This window comes from Crinia signifera, chromosome 1 (assembly GCF_055691185.1).
Source record: "Crinia signifera chromosome 1, ASM5569118v1, whole genome shotgun sequence".
In the NCBI taxonomy this organism is placed as follows: Eukaryota; Metazoa; Chordata; class Amphibia; order Anura; family Myobatrachidae; genus Crinia; species Crinia signifera.
In genome coordinates, this window is record NC_139217.1 from 166539533 (window position 1) to 166566730 (window position 27198).

The window sequence follows — 27198 nt, forward strand, 5'->3', positions numbered from 1 at the left end:
AACGCATTGGGAATTTTAGTGTTGTAGGACTCTCTGCCATAGGAAGACGATTGCTGTTGAAGGTAACATCTCTTGTGTTCATGATGTGGCAAGAGTGCTTGAAGTGGAGCTGATTTTTTTTACTTCCATTTACTTCCATTTATATAGTTACTGTAGGTTAAGATGGAATCGTCACTGGAATTATGATTAGTTGTGGTATTCATTATATTTTCCCTTAGTTATTTCAGTGCCAAATCTCAGCTGGAGGTAACCTAGTTTGCATTTGCATTAATTCAAAGCTTTAAGCACGAGAACAGTAAGCATTGCAAATTTGATATACAAAAGTCACTATATTTAGCAAGTAAAACACACACAGTCTATATATTTTTGGGACAACGTAGTCCCAACCATGACAACAGCAAAGAACCCTCCAATCAGGACTGCCTGATTAAAATTGGGGTGGTTGGGAGTTATGTAGAAGTGAGTGTAAATGTTTACTTTTCTTAAAAAACTTTTTTAATATTAAAATAATAAATATCCTTTAAACTATGCTTTCCCATACTGATAAATGTGGCCTAATTGATGTTTGTTAGGTTTCTTCTACACACAGATACTACTTACAAAAAAAAACAACATTTATCAGATGATGGGGGTGGTTAGGAAGGGGGATTTAGGGCCTTATTCTGGTTTACTCTTAGAGGCAATTTCCTTCTCAAATGGACAAAACCATGTGCACTGCAGGGGGGCAGATGTAACATGTGCAGGTAGAATTAGATTTGGGTGAATTATTTTGTTTCTGTGCAGGAAAAATACTGACTGCCTTATTTTTACACTGCAATATAGATCTCACTTTGAAGAAAAACCCCACCCAAAACTAACTCTCTCTGCACATGTTACATCTTCCCCACCTGCAGTGCACATGGTTTTGCCCATTTGAGAAGGAATTTGCCTCTAAGAGTGAACCAGAATAAGGCCCTTAAGGCAGCAAACTTTAAAGGTAATACATGCTAGCCTCCTGCCTCCCGCATGGCCGCCAGCCTCCCCCCTCTCACATGCTGCAATCCCCTGCAGACATGTGAATGGATGTTTTGTATAAACATCCATTCGCAGCCTTGCATGCAGGGACAAAATCATTAGATGGTCGGTGACCATCGGATGATTTTGCAAACACTCGCAGATCTTAACACCTCTGTTGAAAGATTGTTATAATCATAGTTCTCCCTCCAAAGGGGTACATTTACTAAGATGGGAGTTCTATGAAAGATGGGATGTTGCCCATAGCAACCAATCAGATTCTATCTATTAACTTCTAAAATGCACAAAATAATTAAGAAGTAGATTCTGATTTGTTGCTATGAGCAACATCCCTTCTTCAATAGAATTCCCATCTAAAGGTCTCCATACACTAGTCTAATTTGATCCGATTTGACCAGATTGCAAAGGATCAGGACGAGAAATCGATCCAAATTGTATGTGTTGGACAACCTATTCGTTCAGATGGGATCCAGACAGAGACAGGGAATGGGATCACAGGCGATATATTGCATGTGAAAGGACAGCATGCTATGTATCGGCTCGAGGGGGTTTGGATGGCCATGCACTGCTGCGATACATTGCAGTAGTGTATGGCCATCTGTAGTAATTTACCCTAAAGTGTTTGCAGCAACTATAATTTACTTCCAATGCTTTGCACAAACAGGGCTTTCTCACAAGCTCTGTCAGGGCAACTAAAGCATGGAGAATGCAAACAGTAATTACATTGTAATTACCAGCAAAAATGTCATACCATAACCACATTTTAAATACAGATAGTGGCAAATTAACCCCATAGGAACTGTCCACCTTTATCATATGCTATATTTTATAGTTTACACATGTATTTCTTTGCTTTCTATATTATAGAAGTACAGTAACACTCAATGATTAACCTATACAATTAAACCTAGTTATCTCTTTCATTCAGGGTTCTATACTTTCCCTACCCTGAGATGACCATAGTGATAGGAAGATAGGAAGGCGGAGCTACGGCCAGCATAGACTTCCTCTGGTGATACTTGGTGATAGCAATCTTTGGCCTGAGCGTTTCTAAAATATAGAGAAACTCTATTGCCAGAAGTTTTAGGCCAGGGCATTTACACAAATCCTGAACAAACTTACCTTTATAATATTCTCTCCTAATGGTCCATTGACTAAGGACAGCGTTACATATATTTTCTTTATTTTGTTATACCTGTGCTGAATGTTAAAATGAGCACAATTGGTGAATCATTTGTTTTTCTATATATTTTACTCATCGATTATGGTCCTGCAATTTATAATACACTTGACTGTAAATATATGGCATCTCTTCATAAATGCGCACACCAATGGGTATCTAATACTTCTAATAACACCAAACTGATGGCTGGGATATTCACATTTCTAACTGCATGTTTTGCATCTAACACCCAACCTGCTGCTTGTGTTCTATTACAATGATTGCTTAACCCTTGCTTTTTTACTTTAGATTTCTATGCAAATGTATGTGCTATAAAAGCAAATTATCATTGTCCTTGCATTTTTGTTCTGGTAATTTGCATGCATAAAATAAGTATCGTGCGTAGATCAGAGCCTTACTCCAGCATTTACTATATTACAAAAGGTAAGGATGACAGGGAAATGAGAAAAATAAATGCATGCAGCGCACACAGAAAAAAACACATAGTGTTTTTTTTAATAAAAAATAATGAATATTCAAATCCGAGCTTTATAGAATAATATCAGAGCATTGCAACTTCAACGTAAAACAGAAGAAAAAGCAAGATTTTACATCATTACATTAAATTGTTAAAGTCTTAGTATTTAAATATGCATGTTACATAAAATACAGGAATAGGGAAAGCTCCTACATATTTATGAAGCATTTTCAGTATAGGTCTACCATAATGTAATAAGAAATCTAGCACCCCAAATAGCAAGTAATGTTTTATCTTTTTTAATGTTTTAGATATGAAAGTTAATGCCATTTATTTACCCTATCACAATCAAGTTAAGTAAAGAAAATACTAGTAATTATTTTTCCTTGTGACGAAGGGCGCAACATTCAGTATATTGTTACACTCTGCATATATTCACGATATGCCACCTGCCATACAACGGAGAGGATCTAGGAGGCCAATCCTGAGATTTAGGCTCAAAATTTGCCAGGATTTCAATCCCAGGATTATTGGTGCCTCCAATCCCAGGATTTCGAGATCAGTTTGCACATGTGCAACGCTGAGCACCAACAGAGATAAGCAGCATCAGTGCTCGGTTCAGATGTTGCTTGACAACGAGGTTGTATGGCTGTGAGGCATTATGTTAGAGGTCACGCTGCGCAGCCAGACACCTGCATGCCACTTATGGCTTCTAGAGGCATTTTGGTGCCCTTATGCCCTTGTCTCCTTCAAACAGACTAACCCTTACGGACTTGTCTCCTTCAAACAGACTAACCCTTATGGACTTGTCTCCTTCAAACAGATTTTATACAGTTACTGTACAGTATCTGCTTAAAGAGACATAAAATGACTTAAAAATATGAGCTGCTGCCTACAGGTATAGACAGGGACTAAAATAAATTTGGGACCTGAAAACAGTGTCCTGTTTGATACGGAAAACATAGCTGTAGAGCAATAGCCAAACAGACTAGCCAAGGCCAGGAACTAGAAATGTATATTATTTTGATCCAGATGTTATATAGCAGAGTGGTTGAAACCAAGGTCATGGTTTGAAGAAAATAGAATGGAAAAAACGCCGTAAAACAGCAACAGAGTTACTACACATACAGTACAACACAAAAGCCTGTGTTTTAATTACCATGGATCAATAATAATTGATGTATCACAGTAATTTTTTTTTAATCCACCATTTTGCATTTCATTCACATTACTGTTTGGAGTTGTCAGGCTTCCCTACTGCGGGAGGCTCCCAACTTTTTCAGGAGCCTCCCGCTGCCCTGTAAACCTTCTCAATCCTCCTGGTTTCTGGGGACCTCCATTAAAATCCGGACAATGCATGTGTGCATCTGGGAAATAGCGGGGGGTGGAGCCTGCAGGTGAGACATCACAGCCAGCCACTTCGGGGTTGTGGGTACCGGCGGACAAGCTACAGTACACACTGACAGGAAGTTACAGTAGTAGAAGCAGTGCCAGCAGCTGGGGATCTGCTTAACTAATGCTGGCCCCATCCACCACACAGACCTCTGCCTGGTAAACTGCTCTGGGGGAGTGGGTTCTGTGTATAATGGGGTAGTGGGGGCTATATATATATTACTGGGGGGCTATATATATATTACTGGGGGGAGTGGGGGCTGTATGTACTACTGGGGGAGTGAGGGCTCTGTGTACTGGGGGAGTTTGGGCTGTGTATAATGGGGAGTGGGGTCTGTGTACTGGATTGAGTGGGAGGCTGTGTCTACTAGGGGGTGTGTGTGTGGATCCTTGCATGCTCAATCCATTCATATTGCATTGGAAATCTGCAGGTGCAATCTTGCACAGCCTAGAAGGGCAAAACTTTGCTGCAATGGGTGCACCTGTGCATACACATCGCAATAAATTACAAGGACACATCTTTATTGTAAATTCTATTAAAGAGTTAGCATAGCTGAAGTTCAGTGATAAGAGAAAATTGACCCTTCAAACCTGTGTTGTAACATGACAACCTGATTTTTCTTTTAAACTAGTTGCTAATGACACTAAATACTTATATGATTAAAATCCCCTCTTTATTGTTCATAACTTGGTTTACCCAGCACTACATTGGATAATCAAGTTTCTGGGATGGGACTAAAGGAGTACTTTACAATATGGGTTACACTACATAGGTGACCTAACAGGATGGATGCAGCTATTTTGAACTTATATATATGTAAGTAGTGGTCAGTTGTCATGGACAGAAGATACTGTATCTGCAATGGGATACGGTCACTAGGTCTACAAGCATTAGATCGACACAAACATTAGGTCAACATGGGGAAGGTCAACAGTGAAAAGGTCGACATTGGGTTTTTCACTTTTTGAGCCAACAGGCAGTATTTTATGCCTTACCCTTCACTAGGGTGTTGTCTGAAAATAAAATAGTGTGCCCTAAGCATGGCAAACACTTTTTTAGTGTTCATGTCGACATTTGTTTACGAAAAAAGTGAAAAACCCCATGTCGACCTTTTGTCTGTCAACCTTCCCCATGTTGACCTAATGATTGTGTTGACCTAATGACCCTGTTGACCTAACCCCATGTCGACCTTCAGTCATATCGACCTTCATGCCTATTTACCTAGTTGTTTTCTATCTAATGATCCATACCCTCTGCAATAATTGCCGATATTTCATAAGTTTACTTTGTGCTTTGCTTTTACCATGCTCTTCACTGATCGGTTATGAAAGCTGATAACCTGCAGCTTATAGGTGTAATTCACCCTGTTTTTGTGTGATTGAACCTGATTACCCTGGCATATTTATAATGGGCTCAGTGTGTGCGGTACATACAGATCCTTGGGGTCCAGGGGGACAATATCACACACCCTGCACCAACTTTTTAAATACATTACCTCCGGAGTCCCCCCACCAGCAGCAGCGCTGCAGAAATCACAGAGAAAATGGTGCGGCCATTTTCCCAGCACTTTGCACTTGCAAAGTAGACTCTGGGACAGTGCTAGGGTCTCTTAGTGACTCTAATACTCAGACTCTACAGTGGTGCCAGATAGAGAAGAGTGGGCCCATACAGAGCCTGCACATGACCTTCCTCCTCTCTAGAAGCACCCCTGCCTGTTTATATATATATATATATATATATATATATATATATATATATATATATAGGCGGTGTGTGTCCCGGCACTCTGCGGTTCCCCGGACTCACGTGCTCCGGTGCCTTCCAGCAGGACTAGGGATCCTGTCAATAGCGGCACGAGTCAGGCGGCACTCGGAGGCTGATTCAGTGAAGTCAAAAGTGTTTATTAAAACGACATCTACGTTTTGGGGCTCTTGTCCCCTTCGCAAATATTAAGTATTCCGCAGAAGATATCGGAAATCTCTATAGGGGCTGCTTCAATATCCCTAAGCTTTTCATTCCAGAGCTTGGCCGCAGTAGCTGTCACTAACTTCATATGGTCTTAATAATTTTAACCTAAAGGCTGCACTCTGCACTAGATACTGGGAGAGGGATCTATAGGATCCCTCCCGGCAATGGTTGTTTGTACAGTCATCAATGCAAGTAATCAAATTAACAATAACTTGTCTTCTAAAAAAAAGGAGGTTCTATGGGAGTTTACTACAAACACAGCATTATAAAGATAATTGCTATACCACTTTTACAGTGTAATTTAATGCCTTGGGTAACTTATAAAAAACAGAATAGAGTCTGTATCCAATTAGCAAATCAAACTCTAGCCATCTAGAAAGTGTATTATCCCACAGTTTCATTTATAGCCCAAGAGATATCCTATCAAATCACCTCTGCTTATAGAAAGCAGATAAGCATTATTGCAGGAAGAACTGGTTTCATCCTATGAAGAACCAACACACTGCAGACATTGTAATTTACAATCTGAGATGCCAGCAACTGCTCAGCAGTGGGCATACTTAATTAATAACACATAAAAATATTTTTATGTCTTGGCCTGCAACTTATCGTTCTGCAAACCCTATCATCCTCAGCAACCAATTAACCAATGTAGGATAAGGCATCATTACACTTTGTGGATAGTGGAGGTTATTCTGATCGTAGCGGCCAAACGTGCGTACGTTCGCTATTAACGTACGCTATCCGTACGCGGCCGTTGGGGTTAAGTCCACCCACAACTCAGCCGCATACGTACGGCCAGAAACAACGTCAAAGGGGAGTGGCGTACAATTGAGCGTACGCCAACGTACACGGACGGGCCAGCCCTTACACTCCGACAACTGGCGTACAATTGAGCGTACGCCACTGTTTACGGACGTCTCTCGTCCGTCTTCCCACCGACTTCTTGCGGCTATCTGAGCGTACGCCAGCTTGCACGGACGGGTCCCTATTGTTTTCAATAGAAAACTCAGCTTATGTCACCGCTCGTGAGAGTGAGCGTACGTCCGTGTACGCTGACATACCCTTCACATATATGGACCTGCAAATCTTGCCTTTCAACTATAATTATGAAAATTAATTAATTGATTGAATTAATTAATGTGCAAAATAGTGGGCATGGGCTTAAAACATTGCTGAAACATCCTTTGTAGGTGTTAGATGTGGTTTATGTTATTGTATCATAAATACAAAACCTATGTTTGTATTAGAGTGAACACGTTGACACATGTCGACTTGTGTAGATTGAGTATGCTACTGTGTAAAGTCTATGAAAGCACGTAGTGAATGTGTATAACTGTTTAACAAATACCTACCTTAGCATATATAAGCAGGTCTTAAAAAGATTCTTAGCTTAAATTAAACAAACCTTTAAATGTAGAGAAGTATAGAAAGATAAGCTTCCAATGTGTTTGAGTGCTGTGTGTGGCTTGCAGGTAGTGAAATCATGGTTTGGACTTAATAGACTGCAGCATTGCTTATTACATTCAGGTGTATGTGTTTGAGTAGTAATCAGCGTAAATTAGCAAACCCAGGCGCACGCTGGCATGCGGTATCTGTAGGGGTGGTCTGAGGTGGCGGTTGGCGGCCGCCTGTTTTGTGTCGGAAATGAACGGTGCTTTAGTCGATCGTGCGGTAGTAGCACCGCTCATTTTTGGTGCACACCCCCGTGTACGCCCATGTTTACGCCCATTTTCCCTCATTATTTCGGCCGCTCCCCTCAACACGCCCCTATGCTGCCCCCAATGCCCGTACTCTCACGTACAGGTTTTTTCGCACGGAGAGACCCGTCCGTAAGCATTGTGGAGTGTTCGCGCCTGCGCATAAGCGAATGTACGCATGCGCAGATCATGAAAAACCCCGGAACGTATGCGTACGGCCCGGCCGTACCAACCAGAATAAGGCCCAGTATCCTGCTCCTTTTATTAGTTAAATTGTGTGACATTTGGTGAATTTTTTGATATTGTACATATATTGCAAATGGATACAGTAGGTGAAATTTAATAGGACGAGAGATTCAGAAAGTGAGAGATTTGGTAAGAAATCTCCAGGTTTTTTTTAAAAGCGGCAATCATTTACACTGCAAAATCAAACTGGTTTTGCTGTGTAAATGATTGCCGCTTTAAAAAACTGGAAATGTCTTACCAAATGTCTCACTTTCTGAATCTTTCGTCCTATTAAATTTCCCCCAGTATATCTTACAGATTCCAAAACTGTTTGGGTTCATCTTTGTGGGAGACCTAGACATTGCTTGGCTAATACAGAACAGTAATTTGATTTTTCTTCTACTCAGCTTTGTTGGAGGTTTAACTATACCTGATAAGGTCATTTTTTTTCGGTTAATGGCATATCAATATGTTCACAAATGAATTCAATACCCTAAATAGGTAACCTGACTAACAGAAACGTATCACTCGTTGCTTTTTTTTGACATGTTAATGAATTCCCCTAAGGTATGTAACTGCTTACAGAAAGCCATGCTGCATGTTAAAGTACAGCTAATTCCTCTTCCAGAGTCCCATAAGGAGATAGAATGCTTGCGGTATCAGCATAACACAGATTTATTTCCACATGACAGTCTGAAGAGCCAGGGCATTTTACTTTTTAAAATAGTAAAATATAAAGAGCACCATTAAAATTGAGTTCCCGTTAGAATATAAAATTTTAAAGAAACATTTTGTATAAAATAATAAGCGTGAAAATAAAATCAGTTATAATTTAAATATTTATGACGTAATGCAATTTTAAAATCCTGAGCAAACGACAGTTGATACAAACATAACAAAGGTCAATTAAAGTACCAGATGTGTTTGCAGAAAGATGGGAGTAAAGTTGATGAAAAGGGATGCAATTACAATCCCGGCGGTTGGAATCCCGGCGTTCAAAATCCCGACGCCGGAATCCCGACCGCCGCAATCCCGACACTTTCTCCCTCTGTGGGTGTCCACGAAACCCATAGAGGGAGAAAAATTAGTGTGCCGAATGTAGCGAGGCACCGGGCCCGCAAGGCGGGGGACGATCCATGTCCCCCCCTTGTCGGGATTTCGGCAGTCGGATTCCGGCATCGGAATTTTGAATGCCGGGATTCCAACCGTCAGGATTTAGTACCACTCCCGATGAAAATACTGGTGATTAGAGCCATGAATTTGTGCATTAAAAGCAAAATGATATGTTTAATATGTTTTAAACAATACATATCCTATTAGCAGTGGTAACTTACCGCTGCTAGTGGGTTTGCCACCCGCTATACCGTTTGCCCTGATGCAGTTTGCTCCTCCCCTAGATGCTGGCACTTATCAGGAATTATGCTTCAGGTAGTTCAGGCACCCACAGCGGTTGGAGCTGTGATAACACATGGGAAATCGCAAGTCTTTTTTGGCCAATTAAAATGGCCTCTAATTAGATGCTGCAATAATGATCATCGGTCATAAATCACAATATCAGGACATTAGCATAAAATGGAATACATTTAATTGAATACCCCGTTAGTATGTATTCGGTATGATCCATGTTTTCTATGGGTACAGTATAAATTATCTAATTTTACCCCCATTTGTATAATGGCTTCTGGCTGAACACTGCAACAAGCCAGCAACAAGCGTATGTTTATTTACCTGTAGTTAATACCATTATAAAAACATGTTTTTTAGTGTTTGATTATTAAAAAAAAAAAAAAAAAGCATGTGCTATAAAGGTGTGCACACGTGGTGCTATACAGCGTACGCCACTATTGATATCGGTGGCTGCAGGGATCTGGCGGGGGGAGCTACACAATGCAGCATGGCCCTCCTTATTATATAGTAGAAATAGACTGTGCTTCAGTTTATTTTTATTTGCGATACCAACCGAGCGGTGCCGGTAACCCTTAACTCGATTTTGGTTAACTGTCCTTACAATTTTGACTATATAGTCAAAATGGTAGGGAATAAATAACCAACATATGTGTGTGCACAGCATAAGATCTCATTTGATTTTATCACACTGTTTTATATTCTCCTGCATATGAAAGTAGTTTTTTATATGTATGAGTATTAATTCGTTAATGGATCAAGATACAACTGGTTATCTAATGTAATGTTGTAAGGTTATGTAATTTAATAAAAAAAAAAAAAACAACATTCTGTGTATGTAACACTGATGTGCCTTCTCCAACCACACTTTCACATTTGGAGCTGAGATGTCATCAGGAAACATCTGCTACATTTGAGCTTTACCCAACAGAGTAGTAAGTGATGCATAACAATAAAGAAACGCAATTTACACACTAGTAAAACATAAAACCTGTGCATAACGTAATTTCAGGCCTCATATTTCCTTTTAATACGATGCATTAGAATCCTTATTGATTATGTGCTATTTCCAGACAAGAAATTTTTAGAGATGTCTGTATTTTCCATGGTGATGATAGTTTTCAAAGCCAATGTTCATAACTATACATTACTCATAAAGGCTAGTATGACAGATTAAGCTGTACTGTACACTTCAGGCGAGGTCATAGAAGCAGTACTGTACACTTCGGGCGAGGTCATAGATAGTTGGGCTTTTACTAGATACCGTGTTGTTGCTGTTGGAATCTTCTATGGAACACCTACCACTGATTTATTTTTTACTTTAAGATCTACTGTAATACAATTATTCCCCTAAAGAATAATACATTTAAGATTTAGTCACTATTAGCCTATAAAAATGACTTTATAAGGTGTTAAACCTTCCCCATGGAATGAGATAGAGAACAGGCATATCCATTGCATTACTACAGGACCCAGAACCTGCTAGTAAATAAAAAAAAAAAAAAACACAGACAAAGTATTTCTGAGCATCTGTTATTTTCTCTTCATCCTTCGATGACCTGTGAAGAAAGCATGAGAAGGAACAATTAGCAGCTGTTAAAGGCATTATCCAGCTCAAATCACATGATATAATGCATTTTATTTACAATTAAAGGAAAATAACTGTACTTAAAGCTCATCCTCCAATTTAGATTATAAATACATATTTAGTCATATATTTCTTCTAAAAGATTACTAGAAAGGACAATAGCAAACATTGGTACTTATGTAGTAACTGGGCTGCCGATTTCTAAATCGGGTCGGATCGGGAGATCGCATCGCATCGCATGCGACCATGCGATTCGATGCGATGCGATGCGATGCGATGACCCGATTTTTCCATAGGAATCAATGTTAAAATGGACTGAGTCCATTTTAACATGGAATTCAATGGGAAAAATGGGTCCTTTTCATACCCCTACTATCCAAGTGGGCATGGAGTTGGATATAAACCTGTGGCGAGCGTAGCGAGCCACCGAGCCCGAAGCGTGGCGAGCGAAGCGAGCCCCGCGAGGGGACGAATACCGTCCCCTCGCGGGGCTCGCTTCGCTCGCCACGCTTCGGGCTCGGTGGCTCGCTACGCTCGCCACAGGTTTATATCCAACTCCATGCCCACTTGGATAGTAGGGGTATGAAAAGGACCCATTTTTCCATAGGAATCATTTTAACATTGATTCCTATGGAAAAATCGGGTCATCGCATCCGATATCGCATCCGATATCGGATGCGATGCGATGCGATATCGCATCGCATCGCATCTGATTGTATGCCTTAACTTAAGGCATACAATCAAAAAATCGGCAGCCCAGTTACTACATAAGTACCCAAACATTTTCTAACCGTATATTTTATGTGATTGCTGATTTACCCTGATGTACCCCATGCACAAAACATCCACATTGCGTGGCTGTGGTGGAGGTAGAAATGAGTTCCTACTACAGTAACAGGTGGTGGAACTCAGATCCTTCCTGACCGCACCCCCCTCATTCACTTTAACCCCTGGTTGGGAGCGATGCATTATTTTTAATCCATATTAAATATATACAGTACAGTAATTTTTTACTGTATTAATATCTATTCAGTAAAAAATATTTGACCTTTACCTTTCAAAATAATAAATCATATTGTCCATTAGCAAAACATTACTCAAATTGTTGCACAAGCCAATGTGTATGTTGAAACAAAGATACATTTTAAAAATGCTCTACCATTGTCCATATTGGAAATCCACTATTTGTGTAATTTAGAATCTATAAATACAGCTGAGGCAAAACTGATACAGTCATCCTTTGTAAATGGTGTGGTTTGGTAGTTGGTATGGGCACCTTGAGCAGAAAAGCAAAGGAATCCCACCGTGTGCACACACCATAAGTCCTTGTCTATGTCTTTCCCTCCAGCATTGTGCCTTTTATTTTATTTATTTGTGTGTTTTATATGCAATTTTGACTATCCAATTGATAAGATTTTCTATTTTAATTTAATATTGTTACTTCCTTCCTATGTTTCTCTCTGATGACCCATGTTTCTCTTTGATGACCTTGTCTATGTCAGTCCAGCCCTAGTGGGTTATTCTGGTTCACTCCTTCTGGTAAATTTCTACTTAAATGGACAAAACCATGTGCAGTTGTGCACTACAGGGGAGCAGATGTAAAATGCGCAGAGAGAGTTAGTTTGGGTGAGTTATTTTGTTACCGTGCAGGGAAAATACTGACTGCTTTATTTTTACACTGCAATATAGATCTCACTCTGAATTAAAACCCCACCCAAATCTAACTCTCTCTGCACAAGTAATATCTACCCCACCTGCAGTGCACATGGTTTTGTCCATTTGAGAAGGAATTTGCCAGAAGGAGTGAACCAAAATAACCCCGCTAATGTAGAACTGATGTCCATGCTATTGCACATACTTCTGGAATCTGAGTGCAATATGGCAGGGATAGGCCCTGGAACACACTGAGAATGGGTGACTGGATGTGTGGTAGTAGTTTGGGTGACAGATTGTTGTGTGATGACATGCTGTAGCTGCAACAGTGCAAAACATATGTCAAGTTTTTGTTTAGCTGTTAATATATTCTAAAAAAATAAAAGATAATAGCAACAACATGGCTGCAAACCATTCATTAATAAGGTTATTAAAGTTGCAAATTAAATAATGGTATGCATGCAAAGAAAAATCATTTATATGAGAACTAAAATTATTATTATTATGCACTAACACGCATTTCCTAAGATTCTGTATTCCTGGCACTTGTACCACCATATCTTCGTAACTCAAGGACAGTGGGAAGGAAGCACAGAATGAGGTTTAACAATCTGCTACAAACATTGTAAAGAAACACTGACATGTCCTCGCGAGTGGTCGCTTCCTGCGTACATGCACAGGGACGCTTGTGTTTATGTACACTGGTCACGACACACAATTGGAAATAATTAAACTTTTTATGTCCATGAATTTGTTTCCTGTACTTAAGTTTCTATATTCTCTAGAAACACATCAAGGAGAAGTCCACTAGTTTCCAAAAAAGTGATGGTAATGATTATGCTCATGTGATTATAGGAAATTACTTAACCACTTAATCTGTAGGTCATCACCTTCTGCAGTTTAAAATAATAAATCACAGCTCATATTTGTGGCACTGAACGACATCAACAAACCAAGAAAGCAACATGTTTATTTAGCACATTTCGTAATTGGTGACTTTCTGGCTGGTTCCTCCATAAGTGATTGCCAGTGCGGTGTGTGCACGTGGTGATGCGTCACAGGGCAGCACGGTGGAGTGTTTTTCCATGCCCCACACTATATTATATTCCCATAAGTGACAGGACACCTGCAATGCCGATTTTACTTGCCAGGTGCGGAGTTGCAAAGCAGTCAGAAGACTTCCCTTCCCTTCTGGGGGGCCAGAAAAGTCAACTGATATTATGTAGCCTCCCGGCCGATCCGGGGAAGTATGTGGCACATTTTATAACATGGATTAGTAACATACTTTACCACACAGCAAGGCTGAATAAGTTCCTGTAGCAATTTTTGAGCAATTTTCTGCACATATTGATCTAGTGCTGCAATGTTGCCCGCAATTTATGCATGATGTACTTGCTGTTGGCATTGGGGATGGCAGCAGGATGCATAAATTGTCATTACATATAAGCAGCGTCTACCTTTGAATCGGCCCCAGAGTAACAATATGCTCATATATGTATTATAGTATACTGTATTCCCCTCCCCTTAATTTGGCACCCACACCCAAGGCTGTGAATTAATGTTTATGCAAAGCATCCATTCGCAGCCATGTGGGGAACTTGGGGAGGTTGTGTGAGCAGTGGGCAGCATTTAATCCACATGCAATGCTGCAAAATTCACAGTGTTGCGTGCGGACCAGAATAAGGTCCATCAAGTGTGTTATATGCACCTTGTAATGTCACTGTTCTTTAATGCAATGCCAGAAGGTAAGACATTTTAAGATATTAAAACCAATGACAGGAAGTGGACATTTTGAATTTATTTTAAATGTCACATTATTTCATTAAAATTTTTAAAATTACTTAGGCTTATCTGTGCATATAAAATGCATCTTGATAGAACAGATGGCCTCTGTGACTGTAGTTGATTTTCTAGTAATAGAACCCTGTTTATCAAAATGTTGCAGCAAATAGGGTATGAAGGAATTACAAATCAATATATAAGACAAGGACAATAGCCAGAGGTTATAAATAGGTAGTACTGTGTGTAGTACAGCATGCTCTTTTTTAACAGAATACTTTATTACATGTCCATATGTTCATCCTGAAACGTTTACAGGAACTCATAAAACACAGGTACACCACAGATAATCCAACCTTGATTTCAGCACTGTGCTGAATTATACGATTTGCCAGATTACCGGTGGTATTGTACATACAGCGGCATCCAAATGGCTTACCCCACTTTTCCCCATGGCCTAAACCCACAGCCTAGCCATGCACTGCACAACCTAATTGAGCCCTCCCGCAGCCTAAATCACTCCTCCCACAGCATAACCAAGCCCTCCTTAAGCCCAACTAATATACTGTACCCTCCTGCAGTGGGTATATTAGAACGGATCTTATGAATATCTGCATAAAGCAAATGCACTATAGAATAAATTACTGAGTGTGTATTAGACATGGACAGTCTTTGCAGGTGCTTGTGGCTTATTCCATTCATTACCAGATCATTCAGCAAGATTTGCATTTCTGGGTGGTGATTAGGGGAAAACCATGTAGATGTACAGAGCTGATCTGTCTCATTGTCACAGGTGTCTTGGGTGTGTAGGCCAACTTTCGTTCTCATTCGTAGCATGTGGACGCAGGTGTGACTCTTCCTTATGGGGTGGGCTGCGGCAGAGTACATAAAAACATGGACTTTCACATGCAGAAGTATGGATATTCGACATACATAGATGGATGCTTGTAGTAAAATAAACTAGTAAGCAGGCTAATGGGACAAAAATGATGAAAGCCTGTAAATTGTTACCCACAGAGCGCAAGTACTCAACTGTAGAGCAGGACTGCTTGGCCATTAAGTGGGCAGTTGAGTTATTAAGGTATTATTTCTTCAGATGAGAGTTTTTGTTGTTCACAGACCATGCACCCTTACAGTAGATGCACACAAACAAAGAGGGGAATGCTCATGTGACCCGTTGGTTTTTGGCCTTGCAGCCTTTTAAATTTGAAGTGAGGCATTGTCTGGGGAAACAGCACCTCAATGTCGATACCCTTTCCAGGATGTTTGTAGGTCCTGATCCTGCAAGCCACCCCATGGTGAAGCTAGGAGAGGAGGGAGAAAGTGAGGTGGGCGACCTCTGGAAAGAGATGGAGGGCTGTGTACTAGGGCAGATGACACAAGTAGGGGGTGGGTGAGGCTGAGAGCTCACCTGAAAATGGTGTAGCTTCATCAGGATGGTTGAAGCTATGGGAGTGTGGCAGAGTCAGCATTCCCCCACATGAAAGTAATGGGGTTTTGGTAGCAGTAGCAGAATCCCAGGTGTAATTAGCAGCACCTGGGATTTCCTGATAAAAGGGTTTTCAGGACAGAGTCACCTTGCTCTTGATGGGGGAATAGCTACCCAAGGGATGGGGTGGGCTGTGTGGCTTAAACTAGAGACCATTGGAGCCTACAGTGCTGCCCCTGTCCCCCCCCCCCCCCGAGCCGCACCAACCATACCCGAGCCTGCCACCGACGTCACTGTAAAATGAGTGACGGCTGGCTGGCGGGCGGGTCCACGGAGCTCCGACGTGCCGAAAGGTGAGCAAAGGTGACAGGGGGGACTGGAAGGGTTGGGCCAGGGGGCGGGTCTCTAGAGGTGCTGCGTTAGTAGTGCACACCTGGACACCACTGGCGCACACCTATTCTATATTACTGTTATGCCCGTAAATTTTCCGGGACAGCCCGCTGCGGCAGCGCAGCTGAGCCTGGAAAATTTCCGGGCATACCACTCAAGGGGTTAACAGTGAATATACTGGGGTCATTTCAATGGGTAAGTGCAAGATGAAAAAGCATTTATCTTTATACGCCTCTTATTAAGCAATTCGCATACTTATACTTACATTTTGGAGAGTTATTCCCTACCTCTGAGTAAGGAGGTTACCTCCAGGGACCCCACTATCTTCTGTAGTGAAGTGGGCAGGGTGGGGGCTTTATGAAGTGATTTGAGGTATTATTGCTCCCCACTGACTGTATGATGCTATGATTTGCAACTGTGCATGCGCATAGGATTTTATGTGTATGTGCAGCCTCTGTGTTGGCGAGTGCCCACAGCGCACAAAGGCTGCACATGGAGGAGGGATGTGGGGCTGCAGGCTGGGCAATTTGCATATGGGAACACCCAGCGTTTCATGGACGTTCCCATGAGAACCCTGGGTGTTCCCATGCAAATTGCTCGGTGGTATGGGTGCGGGGGGCGGGCAGCTGATGTCAGCTGCCCACCCTGTCCTCGCACAGGGCACCGGCAGGTCTGAGACACTCAGATCTCAGATCTTCGAGCACTGAAGAAATCATTCGATAGTCGCAACCATCCAAGGCTGCGAATGGATTATTATACAAATCATCCATTCGCAGCCGTGCGGGGGTTTGGGGGGGGGGGTGCGGCAGCCATGCAGTCGGCCCTTGGGGGACTCGCAAGGCTGCAAAATTCACAGCCTTGCTAGTCAACCAGAATAAGGGCCCATATGGGAACAGGGTCATGCTGGTGCAAATAAGAATATCACAGCCCTGCACTTGCCACTTAAGCCAAAAGTCAGCTAGTACATTATATAATACAGTCCAGTCTCATGTCCATTCACCACATTACCAGGCTTTGACCTCCCAAATTATTACACTGAAACACGTACAGTAATCTGCTTGATTTTATACAGTAATTGGTTGAATACTTTGGACATCAGTCTGCTGGAAATACTTTCACAGGATGGCTTGAAAAGATTTAGGGTGTATGCTATGGGTTCAGGATAGGGATTTATCTCATTACAATTTCCATTACTTAGCCTAATTTTAGTGCAGGGGAGGAATCTCTTAAATGAAACTACACCCCTTAGATTCTCAAGATGAAATCTGTTTGATGTTCCAGAAGTGGGACATGATTTAAAGAGACCATCCAATTAACATTCTGTTTTTTTAAAACATTTCTAAATTAGAGCTTACTGAAATAGGAAAACATAAGAATGTATAACAAATTATTACGTAGCATTACATAATACAGCAAAATGGAGCTACAGTATTTATCCCATTCACCACGAACAAGTCCAAAAATGCTAATTATTCATTAAAAACATATTGCATCTATGCTGCTTATGATAGTTTTGTGTGTTGGTAAAATAATGCTTAAAATGTTCTAAAAAAGTTTTACCTTTCTTTTTTATTTAATATGCCAAGCTCTACATATCAAATATCCCATTGTTTTATTTAATAATTTGCTATCCCTTTTGAAGGAATAAAATTACAATACCTGCGATGGGATATACTACTCAAATCAGGGGTGAATAATTGAGTTGCCCTTTACCAATATACCACAACATTTCCATTTTCAGTTGTTAGTCATGCACTTAACGGCGCGTGGCCTAATTCAGGGGCGTGGCCTATACTCGCGGCTCTCCCGTGAGGCCACGCCCCCAATTTGCCACTATGGGGGCATGACCCAGAGGCTCTGTGAGCCTCTAGCCATGCCCCCAGCCCCCTGGCTGCGGGAATAGATGCTGTGCGCATGTGCACAGCGTTTATTCCCCGCTGCTTAGCAGCTGACAGGGGGGACTCCCAACAGCCCCCCCACACCGCGGGACACTGCCGCCCGCGGGTGGGACAGCGGGACAGGCCCTGATAATCGGGACTGTCCCGCTAAAATCGGGACTGTTGGGAGGTATGCAATGTTTACCTATGTGTTTTGTCCAGGCGCTAATGGCATCAGTTCGACTTCATCAGTGCCCTTGATGAAGTCTAACTGATGCCATTAACCCCATGAGTGGTGGGTTTTACTGGGGTAGGACAAACCTACCAGGGCAGGTTTGTCCTGCCCCTGAAATACTCACCTCAGAATGCAGCTGTCTTCTGCAGCAGCCCCTGCTCCCCTGAGGCAGCTGCTGGCTTCGGCTGTAGAGGTTTGGGGAATCACACTGGCTCACCACCTCTAGGTGCACACCCCCCCCCCCCTCGTCGCTCAGCTCTGCTCTGGCCAGTCCACACCCCAGCGGCAATCATATGCCCTATTGACGAGGCTCCCCTGTCACCTGCCCCCCCCCCCCTGCCATTCTCAAGGAGGTTCGGGACAGCTCCGGGGAACTCGGGAGCGCTCTGCATTAAAGTGTTTGGGTGCCCGAACTTCTGAGCACTCCAGAGTAGCGCCGAACTTGCTGCCTGGTAACTGCTGTGGATGGCAGTGGGATAAGTAGCAGGGGAGACAGGGGGCAGTGCCCCAAGAGGTGGTGCACCAGTGGTGCACAACTAGAGGCACCACTGGCGCTTACCTCCTTATCGGTGGCATGCCCAGAAATTTTCCAGGAGAGCATACTCCTGCAGCGCAGCAGACATACCACCAAAGTGGTTAATGTGCTAAAACTAAATGCTTTGGAAACAATGTATCTGGCACTTTTATTTATTGGCTGTGGTGTTGTTAACCAGGAAGATGTGTGTCAGATAAATGCATATATTTAGATTTTCTGTGTATCTCTTTGAATATTGCTGAAGTGGGTACCTTGTGGGGTACATCCTGTGGTTGATTAAGATAAGCATTTATTTTTTATAATCTGGTACAGAACAATTTTTGTTTGAGTATCATATCACAGTGGTGAATTTGTGATATATTACTCAGGGAGACGCCTTTGTTGCTTGTTGTTTATACCCTGTCATCAGGGAAATATGTGACACTGAAATATTGGATGAACTTGTCTGACTACTGAAGTTTTATTTCCTGAGTGCCGCACCTCTTGAATTTCTGTACATGGCTACTTGCGAAGGCATTGGGGACAGTTATTGTAGTAAGCTGTGAGTACCTCAGTGTTGCTACTTTCTACTCTGTTGTGTACTTGTATTTTCATGGAATATGTATTACACATAAGGCCCATACACACTGGGTGACTATGCCCAGCGTGTATGGACAGCGATGATAGCGTTCATCGCTGTGGGGAAAGCCGCTCAGTGCATACACACTGAGCGGCTTTCCCCCTGCCCGGCACCGACGGAGGGTTGCAGCGCTATGCAAAGCCGTCCTGAAAGCCGCTCATCTGCTGGTATAACCAATTAAGTGCACAAGAGTGTTTCTGTTTCAAACTTGCTGGATATGGAGAAAGAGAGCTGTGAAGACAGAGATCGGAGATAGCAGCAGATAGTGGTTGGGTGTGGGGTGGAGAATTTGTGGGCTAAAAACGGTCACAGCTCAAAGTTAAAGTAAAACTGGCACAGATCAAAGTGAAAGTACACTGCAGAAGCCACCATTTTTACAGGCTTATAACTGGTGTTGAATATAGCTTTAGTAGGTGTAATCTATAAGTACTATAGCAGAATGATTAATCTATTTGCTGTTTATGTGTTTATGACTACCAATGACAACCATGGAGCGGTTAGTAAACTCTCTGACACATGCTTTGGATCGCTCGTATTTCACTGTAAAACCTTTAGCCTAGATAGCCACATTCACATACTGTAAGGAACTTTCTTCTAATCTAGGGTTTGAATAATTACAGCATTCCGCATTTATGAATTAGTCCTCTTGTGCACTTAATTAGTTCAATTAAGCATAAAGATATGGAGCGCACTGCAGAGGCCATCTGGATTAAAGGGAAATTCTTAATAGGGAGAGGCAGGAGGATCTTATTCAGATCACAGAAAGAGCTTTGTCTGGTCCAGAACAAAAGAAATCGCAAGGTACAGGTCTTTGCTGAAGTCTGTCAAAGCTATCATACATATAAATTACAGCTGGAGGAAACGCACTGAATAGAGGGCATGTCTGGTTCACAATGTACATTGACAAAGCTGTCAGCTAGCTCATACTCTCCACAGGTTTCCGTACAAAAGGCCTCTGGGAAATAATAGTCATTGCTTAGGCTCTAGGCTCTATAGGCTGATATTCTCATTATTAATATTATAATTTGATGGAACATGAAGGGCCAGGGTTTAAAAATATTATATTCAACACTTCAAAGCCAGTTCATTGTTTTTGGAATCTATTAAGAGAAAATATGTTTATTTGGCTTTATGTAAAATGTAGAGGTCACTGAAGACTGAGATTCTAGTTAGTTACGGCATTGATATTCTTTATCTTGAGCAGAAGATGCACACCCTGCGCCCCATCAATATTCTTAGCCACGTTTCCTGCCCTCCAGTACTTCATTAAACTACTAGAATTGTCTCTGCAAGAAGTCTCTTTTGTGCACTTGTTTCAACTCATAAAGCTACTGATTGCTTTCTTGCAGTAATCTTTAGCACCACTGCCTTCATAATCCGGATTGAATGTGAGCTGTCAGTAAAGTACAGGACAGTTGAACATGTTTTGCATCCAGCCTTCGGCTAAGAACACACAATGCCATAGAAATGCATTGAACAGCAGTTCTCAGTAGGACACAAATCTATTGTATAATCAGGCAATTGTAGCATTATCAAAGTAAAACAAAGCCACCAACAATACTTTTTTATTTATTGGTGTATAAATTCACTTGTTCATTTTTTGTCATTAAAAGTATAAAATAGAATTTATTTTTAATACGATAAGGCTAATTTACATGGACAACATCATTGGGCTGTTATCTCTTAATGAAAATCGACATATACTAGCACAACTGTATTGCCTGTTATGCCCTGTGCTGCTTCTAATATACAGTATTATAAATCAACTGAACAAAAACCATTCGAAGACCATTCATGCTTCAGTTCTCAGTGACTACGTTTGATGCCATGCAGCCACCGCGGTCCTCCCTCCGAGTGGTCCTGACACATAGGGGGAAATTTACTAAGATGTGTATTCTACTTCACATGTGATGTTGCTATGGACAACCAATCAGATCCTGTCTACTATGTTCTAGAGGGTGCTAAATAAATAAGAAGTAGTTTCTGATTGGTTGTCCAAAGCAACATCACATGTGAAGTAGAATATACATCTTAGTAAATTTCCCCCACCATGTCCATACATCTCCCACAAAATGGTCGGCACCCCCAGATGGTCATCACCGCCCTGTCGCTTCATTGCTGCCCCCCGGTTGCTACTTATTTTGCGTTCTCCCCCAGTTTTTCTGAGATCTGCAATTGACTCTGCTTTAGGCCACAGTATGTTTTTTTATGGTAGGTGGGGGCACATACAGTAACTCTGACTAATTGTACTTTGTAAAATTCAAAATGATCAGCTTCGTATTATTTTAATAATCCTTTGTCACTGTTATTGCCATATGTCCCCCTATAGCACTTTGGTTACACAATAGTACAATATTATGTACATTGGGGACTAAAAGTGGCCCTGGAATATTTCTGGAAGTGGCCTCATGTGGGCGGCAACAATTCAATAATGGGCAGAGCCAACATAACAGTAGGCGGGATTACCACATCACTATACTTTGACAGGCAAAACTAAAGCATCAATAGTGTCTGAATATCAGATTGATTAATATTAACTTTTGTTTGTTGGTGACACTGTAAAATGTCACTCACATTAGTCACTCAGATGGATGGATATGTCATGGTATCTCAGCATTGGCTGGATTAAATGAACACAGCAGTCCTCCCTCAAAGGTGCACTACCACTATCTACCCATGCACACTAGAGAAACAACATACAGGCCCTAAAACGTACCCACTAATTTGTAACAAAACTACACACTATGTGTTTGTATCATTAAGTAAGCAACCTACAGTAACAATGCAATTTTCAAAAAGTGTCCACAATATTGGCCACCACTGTAACTTAACTGAGTGATGCAATTCTCCATGCATCCTTATTTTCTATTTTTTTTTTAAACCATAACATAATGAACAGGAGCTACTATAGCTTGGTCCAGAAAACAAGCTACATATATAGGACAAATACTATCTTTATAAATTATTATGTTGTAAAAGGGCCTAAAAACCAAAATTTTTTGGTAAAAGGGCCAAAAAAAATTGCAATTAAATAAGGCATGGATAATATGCCAGTACATATAAATGCACATATGTTCCGCAGCGCTGTACAGAGACCATTATTACCAGTTATATTATATAGCGCACACATATTCCACAGCACTGTACAGAGATTATTATTACCAGTTATAATATATAGCGCACACATATTCCGCAGCGCTGTACAGAGACCATTATTACCAGTTCTATTATATAGTGCACACATATTCCGCAGCGCTGTACAGAGAATATTATTACCAGTTATTATATAGTGCACACATATTCCGCAGCACTGTACAGAGACTATTACCAGTTATTATATGGCGCACACATATGCTGCAGCGCTGTACAGAGAATATTATTACCAGTTATTTATATAGCACACAAATATTCCGCTGCGCTGTACAGAGACTATTATTACCAGTTATTATATAGCGCTCACATATACTGCAGCTCTGTACAGAGGATATTATTACCAGTTATTGATATAGCGCACACATATTCCGCAGTTCTGTATAGAGACTATTATTACCAGTTATGTTATATGGTGCACACATATTCCGCAGCGCTGTACAGAGAATATTATTACCAGTTATTTATATAGCATACACATATTCCGCAACGCTGTACAGAGACTATTATCACCAGTTATATAGTGCACACATATTCTACAGCGCTGTACAGAGAATATTATTACCAGTTATATAATATAGCGCACACATATTCCGCAACGTTGTACAGAGACTATTATTACCAGTTAAATAGTGCACACATATTCTACAGCGCTGTACAGAGAATATTATTACCAGTTATTTATATAGCGCACACATATTCTGCACCAATGTACAGAGACTATTAGTACCAGTTATATTATATAGTGCACACATATTCCGCAACGCTGTACAGAGATTATTATTACCAGTTATATTATATAGTGCACACATATTCTGCAGCGCTGTACAGAGAACATTATTACCAGTTATTTATATAGCGCACACATATTCCGCATCGCTGTACAGAGAGCATTATTACCAGTTATATTATATAGTGCACACAGTGGACATACTGAGGGTAGCTCTGCTTGGAGAGAGCCAGGCTCTCAGAGACGGGAGGTGGCAGGGCCAAGCCACTATCCAGCAGTGACAGTGAGCAAGGGGACAGACTTCACTGGGCTGAACCTGAGCCTGCCAGTAATGATGCCGCGGCCGCCTACTGCTCAACTGAGCCGGCCTGAGCCGAGGTGAGCAGCCAGAGCTGGCCTTACCCACTTTGATGCCCTAGGCAAAATTTTTGGCGGGCAGCTGGATGTCAGCTGCCCGCCAACTCCCCCCCCCCGAGCGGACACACATATGTAAGGTTGCTCAGAGCAACCTTACATATATGGGTGCACCTTCAACATCTTTCGATGGTTGGCGACCATTGAAAGATGTGGGAGGGTCCCAGTGGCATGCGAATGGATGTTTATGTCAAACATCCATTTGCATGCTGTGTGAAGGAACGATGAGAAATGTACACTGACACAGACATGATCGCACACAGATACACGCTGAAAGACACACGGATGCTGACACAGATACAAGGCACCGCTGGGTGGGAGAGAGGTAGCTGCCAGGTAGTGGGATAGCGGAAGGAGGGGAGAGAGATGGGATGCAGTCACAATCCCGGCAGCCGGAATCCCGACTGCCAAAATCCTGGCACTTTGTCCCTCTGTGCGTGTCCACGACACCCATAGAGGGAGAATAAATTAGTGTGCTGAGCATAGGGAGGCACCGGGCCCGCAAGGGGGGGAGGGCGAACCACTTCCCCCCTTTTGGAGATTTCGACGGTCGGGATCTGGTGCCGGGATTTTATACCAATCCACAGAGATACTGCAGTCAGTCTGAAATCAATGGGGCGGTGACAGCGGTGGATGGGCGGGTAAGAGGTAGAGACCACGGGGGCGACAGTGATGGCTGGGTGGGAGAGAGGTAAGGTAGAGATCATGGGGGGCAACAGCTGTTGTTAGGTGGGAGAGATGTAGAGACCACTGGGAACAACAGCAGTGGCTGGGTGGGAGAGAGGTAGAGACCTTGGGGGGTGACAGTGATAGGAGAATGGAATTTGGGGTACAAGAGATATCTAAAATATGCAATATATACAGTGTGTGTAAAATATATATATATATATATATATATATATATATATTGCACACATGCATGCAAACACACAGACCCTATATGTCTTTGGAAAAAAACACACACACACACACACACACACACACACACACACACACACACACACACACACACACACACACACTTGTACTTTAGCTTACTGTAGTAGAAAACCAGGATGTTAAAGTGTTAAATCTGTCTGGCTCTCCATCTTCCGTGCAGCAGCAGCATGTAGAGGGGAGGGCTAGTAATTGGAGTGCAGGGGGAATCGTTCCGTGCTTAGTAGCAGGAACAGAAAGCAGCAGGGAGATGCTGACTTTTACTGCCAGCCTGTGCGGACGAGCAGGGGAGGCACTGCGGGGAAAGAGAGATCAGCTTCCGGATTGAAATCTTATGCTTCCGGCGCTGCACTCATACACACTGTGGCAAGTGCAGCAGCCGGACCAGCAATAGCAGGACAGCAGAGAGGATGCCTCTCCTGCCCAGCGCCTCCATGGTTGAGTGGGCGGGTGAGGTGTCAGTCAGAAGCTCAGAGCCCGCATGACTGACACTTGACATTTGACAGCAGCCGGCTCTGTGAGCAGCTGCTGTATATTTGTGCTCTCTGCTGCCCCTGCTGCCTGCAGCTATAAATTCGGCCTCACTACCATCGGCCTCCCGGGAAAATTCCCGGTAGATATAATGGCCAATCCGCCCCTGAGTATAAGCAATTTCTCTACGTACAGCTTGATAGTAACATTTGATGTTATGTCTTGTTTTGCAGCTTGCCGTCCAGGATTCTTCAAGTCTTCCCCTCAGAGTCAGACATGCAGTAAGTGTCCACCTCACAGCTATGCCCATGAGGAAGCATCAACGTCTTGTGTCTGTGCAGATCGCTATTATAGGAGAGAGTCTGACCCACACACAATGGCATGTACAAGTAAGCATGTTCTAAGCACTCCTGCATCATTTCACTGTATGTATGAGCTGTCTGTGTAGATCAAATCATTACATCAGCATTATTCCTGTGTCTGTTTAAACTGATGTCTGACTACTGTACGTGATATGGGACTAGTTAGCGGTCATCACTCAATGGCCGGCTGGCTCACCAGAAGGAACGTCAAACAACCGGAGACCTGCAGCCGAGCGGTGTCACAGAGAGACATATTTGGCTATATTTAGAATGTTGACCATTTGAATCTGTCCATATCCCTCCCCATTATATTGTACATTGGGCCAGATGCACTAAGCTACGCAAGTGATAAAATGGAGAGTGATAACCAACCAATCAGCTCCTGCCTGACATTTTTCAAACATAGGGCCAGATGCACTAAGCTTTAAAAGTGATAAAATGGAGAGTGATAAACAACCAACCAATCAGCTCCTGCCTGATATTTTTCAAACACAGTCTGGCAGACAGGAGCTGATTAGCTGGCTGTTTATCACTCTCCATTTCATCACTTTTGAAGCTTAGCACATCTGGCCCTATGTCTGTGACATGGCAGGCAGGAGCCGATTGGCTGGCTGTTTATCACTCTCCATTGTATCACTTTTGAAGCTCAGTGCATCTGGCCCATTGTCAGGAAAAAAACTTTGCTAAACAAATATCACAAAACACCCCTGCCATAAATCCTCTTGTAGTGTTTAGATAAATCCTGTGGTCTGCAGTGTAAAATGTAATATAAAGTTTTACAATGTGTGTCAGTAATATCATCCAATTTTGTACTGAACACTGGTAGTCATGGCAGTGGGATACAGGCTAGTAAAACAGTAATAGTGATTTCAACCAGACACATTGGCAGTGGTTTGATCAGCCCCTGTGAGACCCGCTGCCTTGTTATATATTGGGGTCACTGAGTGCAGCAAGTGATCAAGTGATAAAATGACGGCATGTCCTTCTGTTAGCGGTAAATGAGTCTAGGAGCAGTATCTGAAAAAGGATTTTCTACCTGCCTAAATGTTTTTAAAAATACTGTTTCCAGTTGTTTTAACGCCTTCAGTATTTAAAAAAATCTTGGAGGATGTCTTTTTAAATTGCTAGGGGTGCAGGGCGAATAGTGTACGAGGGGATCACCAGCGGAGATCCCCAGCATCAGTGCTGATTCCTGGCTGCCTAGTAGGAATCAGCATAGATCATTACACATGTAAGTCCACTCTGGCCAATAGGAGTCTGGGGGCGGCCTTAAGTGCGTAAGGCCTTATGCTGATCCCAAGGAACTGAGATCAGTTCTGGCGTTCCCCAGGGGATCTAAAAGTGATGTAGCCCTCAAATTTTCCAGGGTGCCCAGTGCAGTTGGAGACAGATTAGTCTGATGAAACAGAATGACTTTTGTGAGGTGGTTAGTGGTGTCTAATCAGCTGGAACAGATGATGCACAAATTTTACCAAATTGTGTTGCTCACCCCTTTACCATACAGAGAAATGAAAGCTCTTATGAAGATATGAATAAAGCGCATTGAAGAAAAATAGTATTCAATTCAGGTTTAAAAAAAATGAATAGCAGTTATTCTCGGTCATTGACATTATGGGCAGTATTCAATGAAGATAATCGGGGCGTGCAGCGAATCCTGTTTAGGACTCGCTGCACTGTCGCCGTGTT

General features: G+C 42.1%; 1 protein-coding gene across 3 annotated transcripts in view; it reads left to right on the forward strand.

The window, feature by feature from the left end:
* EPHA5 (EPH receptor A5) overlaps positions 1–27198 on the forward strand; it is a 311396-nt gene that overhangs the window by 178691 nt on the left and 105507 nt on the right. For 2 of the 3 annotated variants that reach the window (XM_083176358.1, XM_083176350.1), the window contains exon 4: positions 25384–25539. In XM_083176358.1, the coding sequence (XP_083032484.1) occupies positions 25384–25539 (156 nt within the window). The remainder of the gene's footprint in view (positions 1–25383; positions 25540–27198) is intronic. The other variant, XM_083176366.1, reaches the window with a different exon arrangement.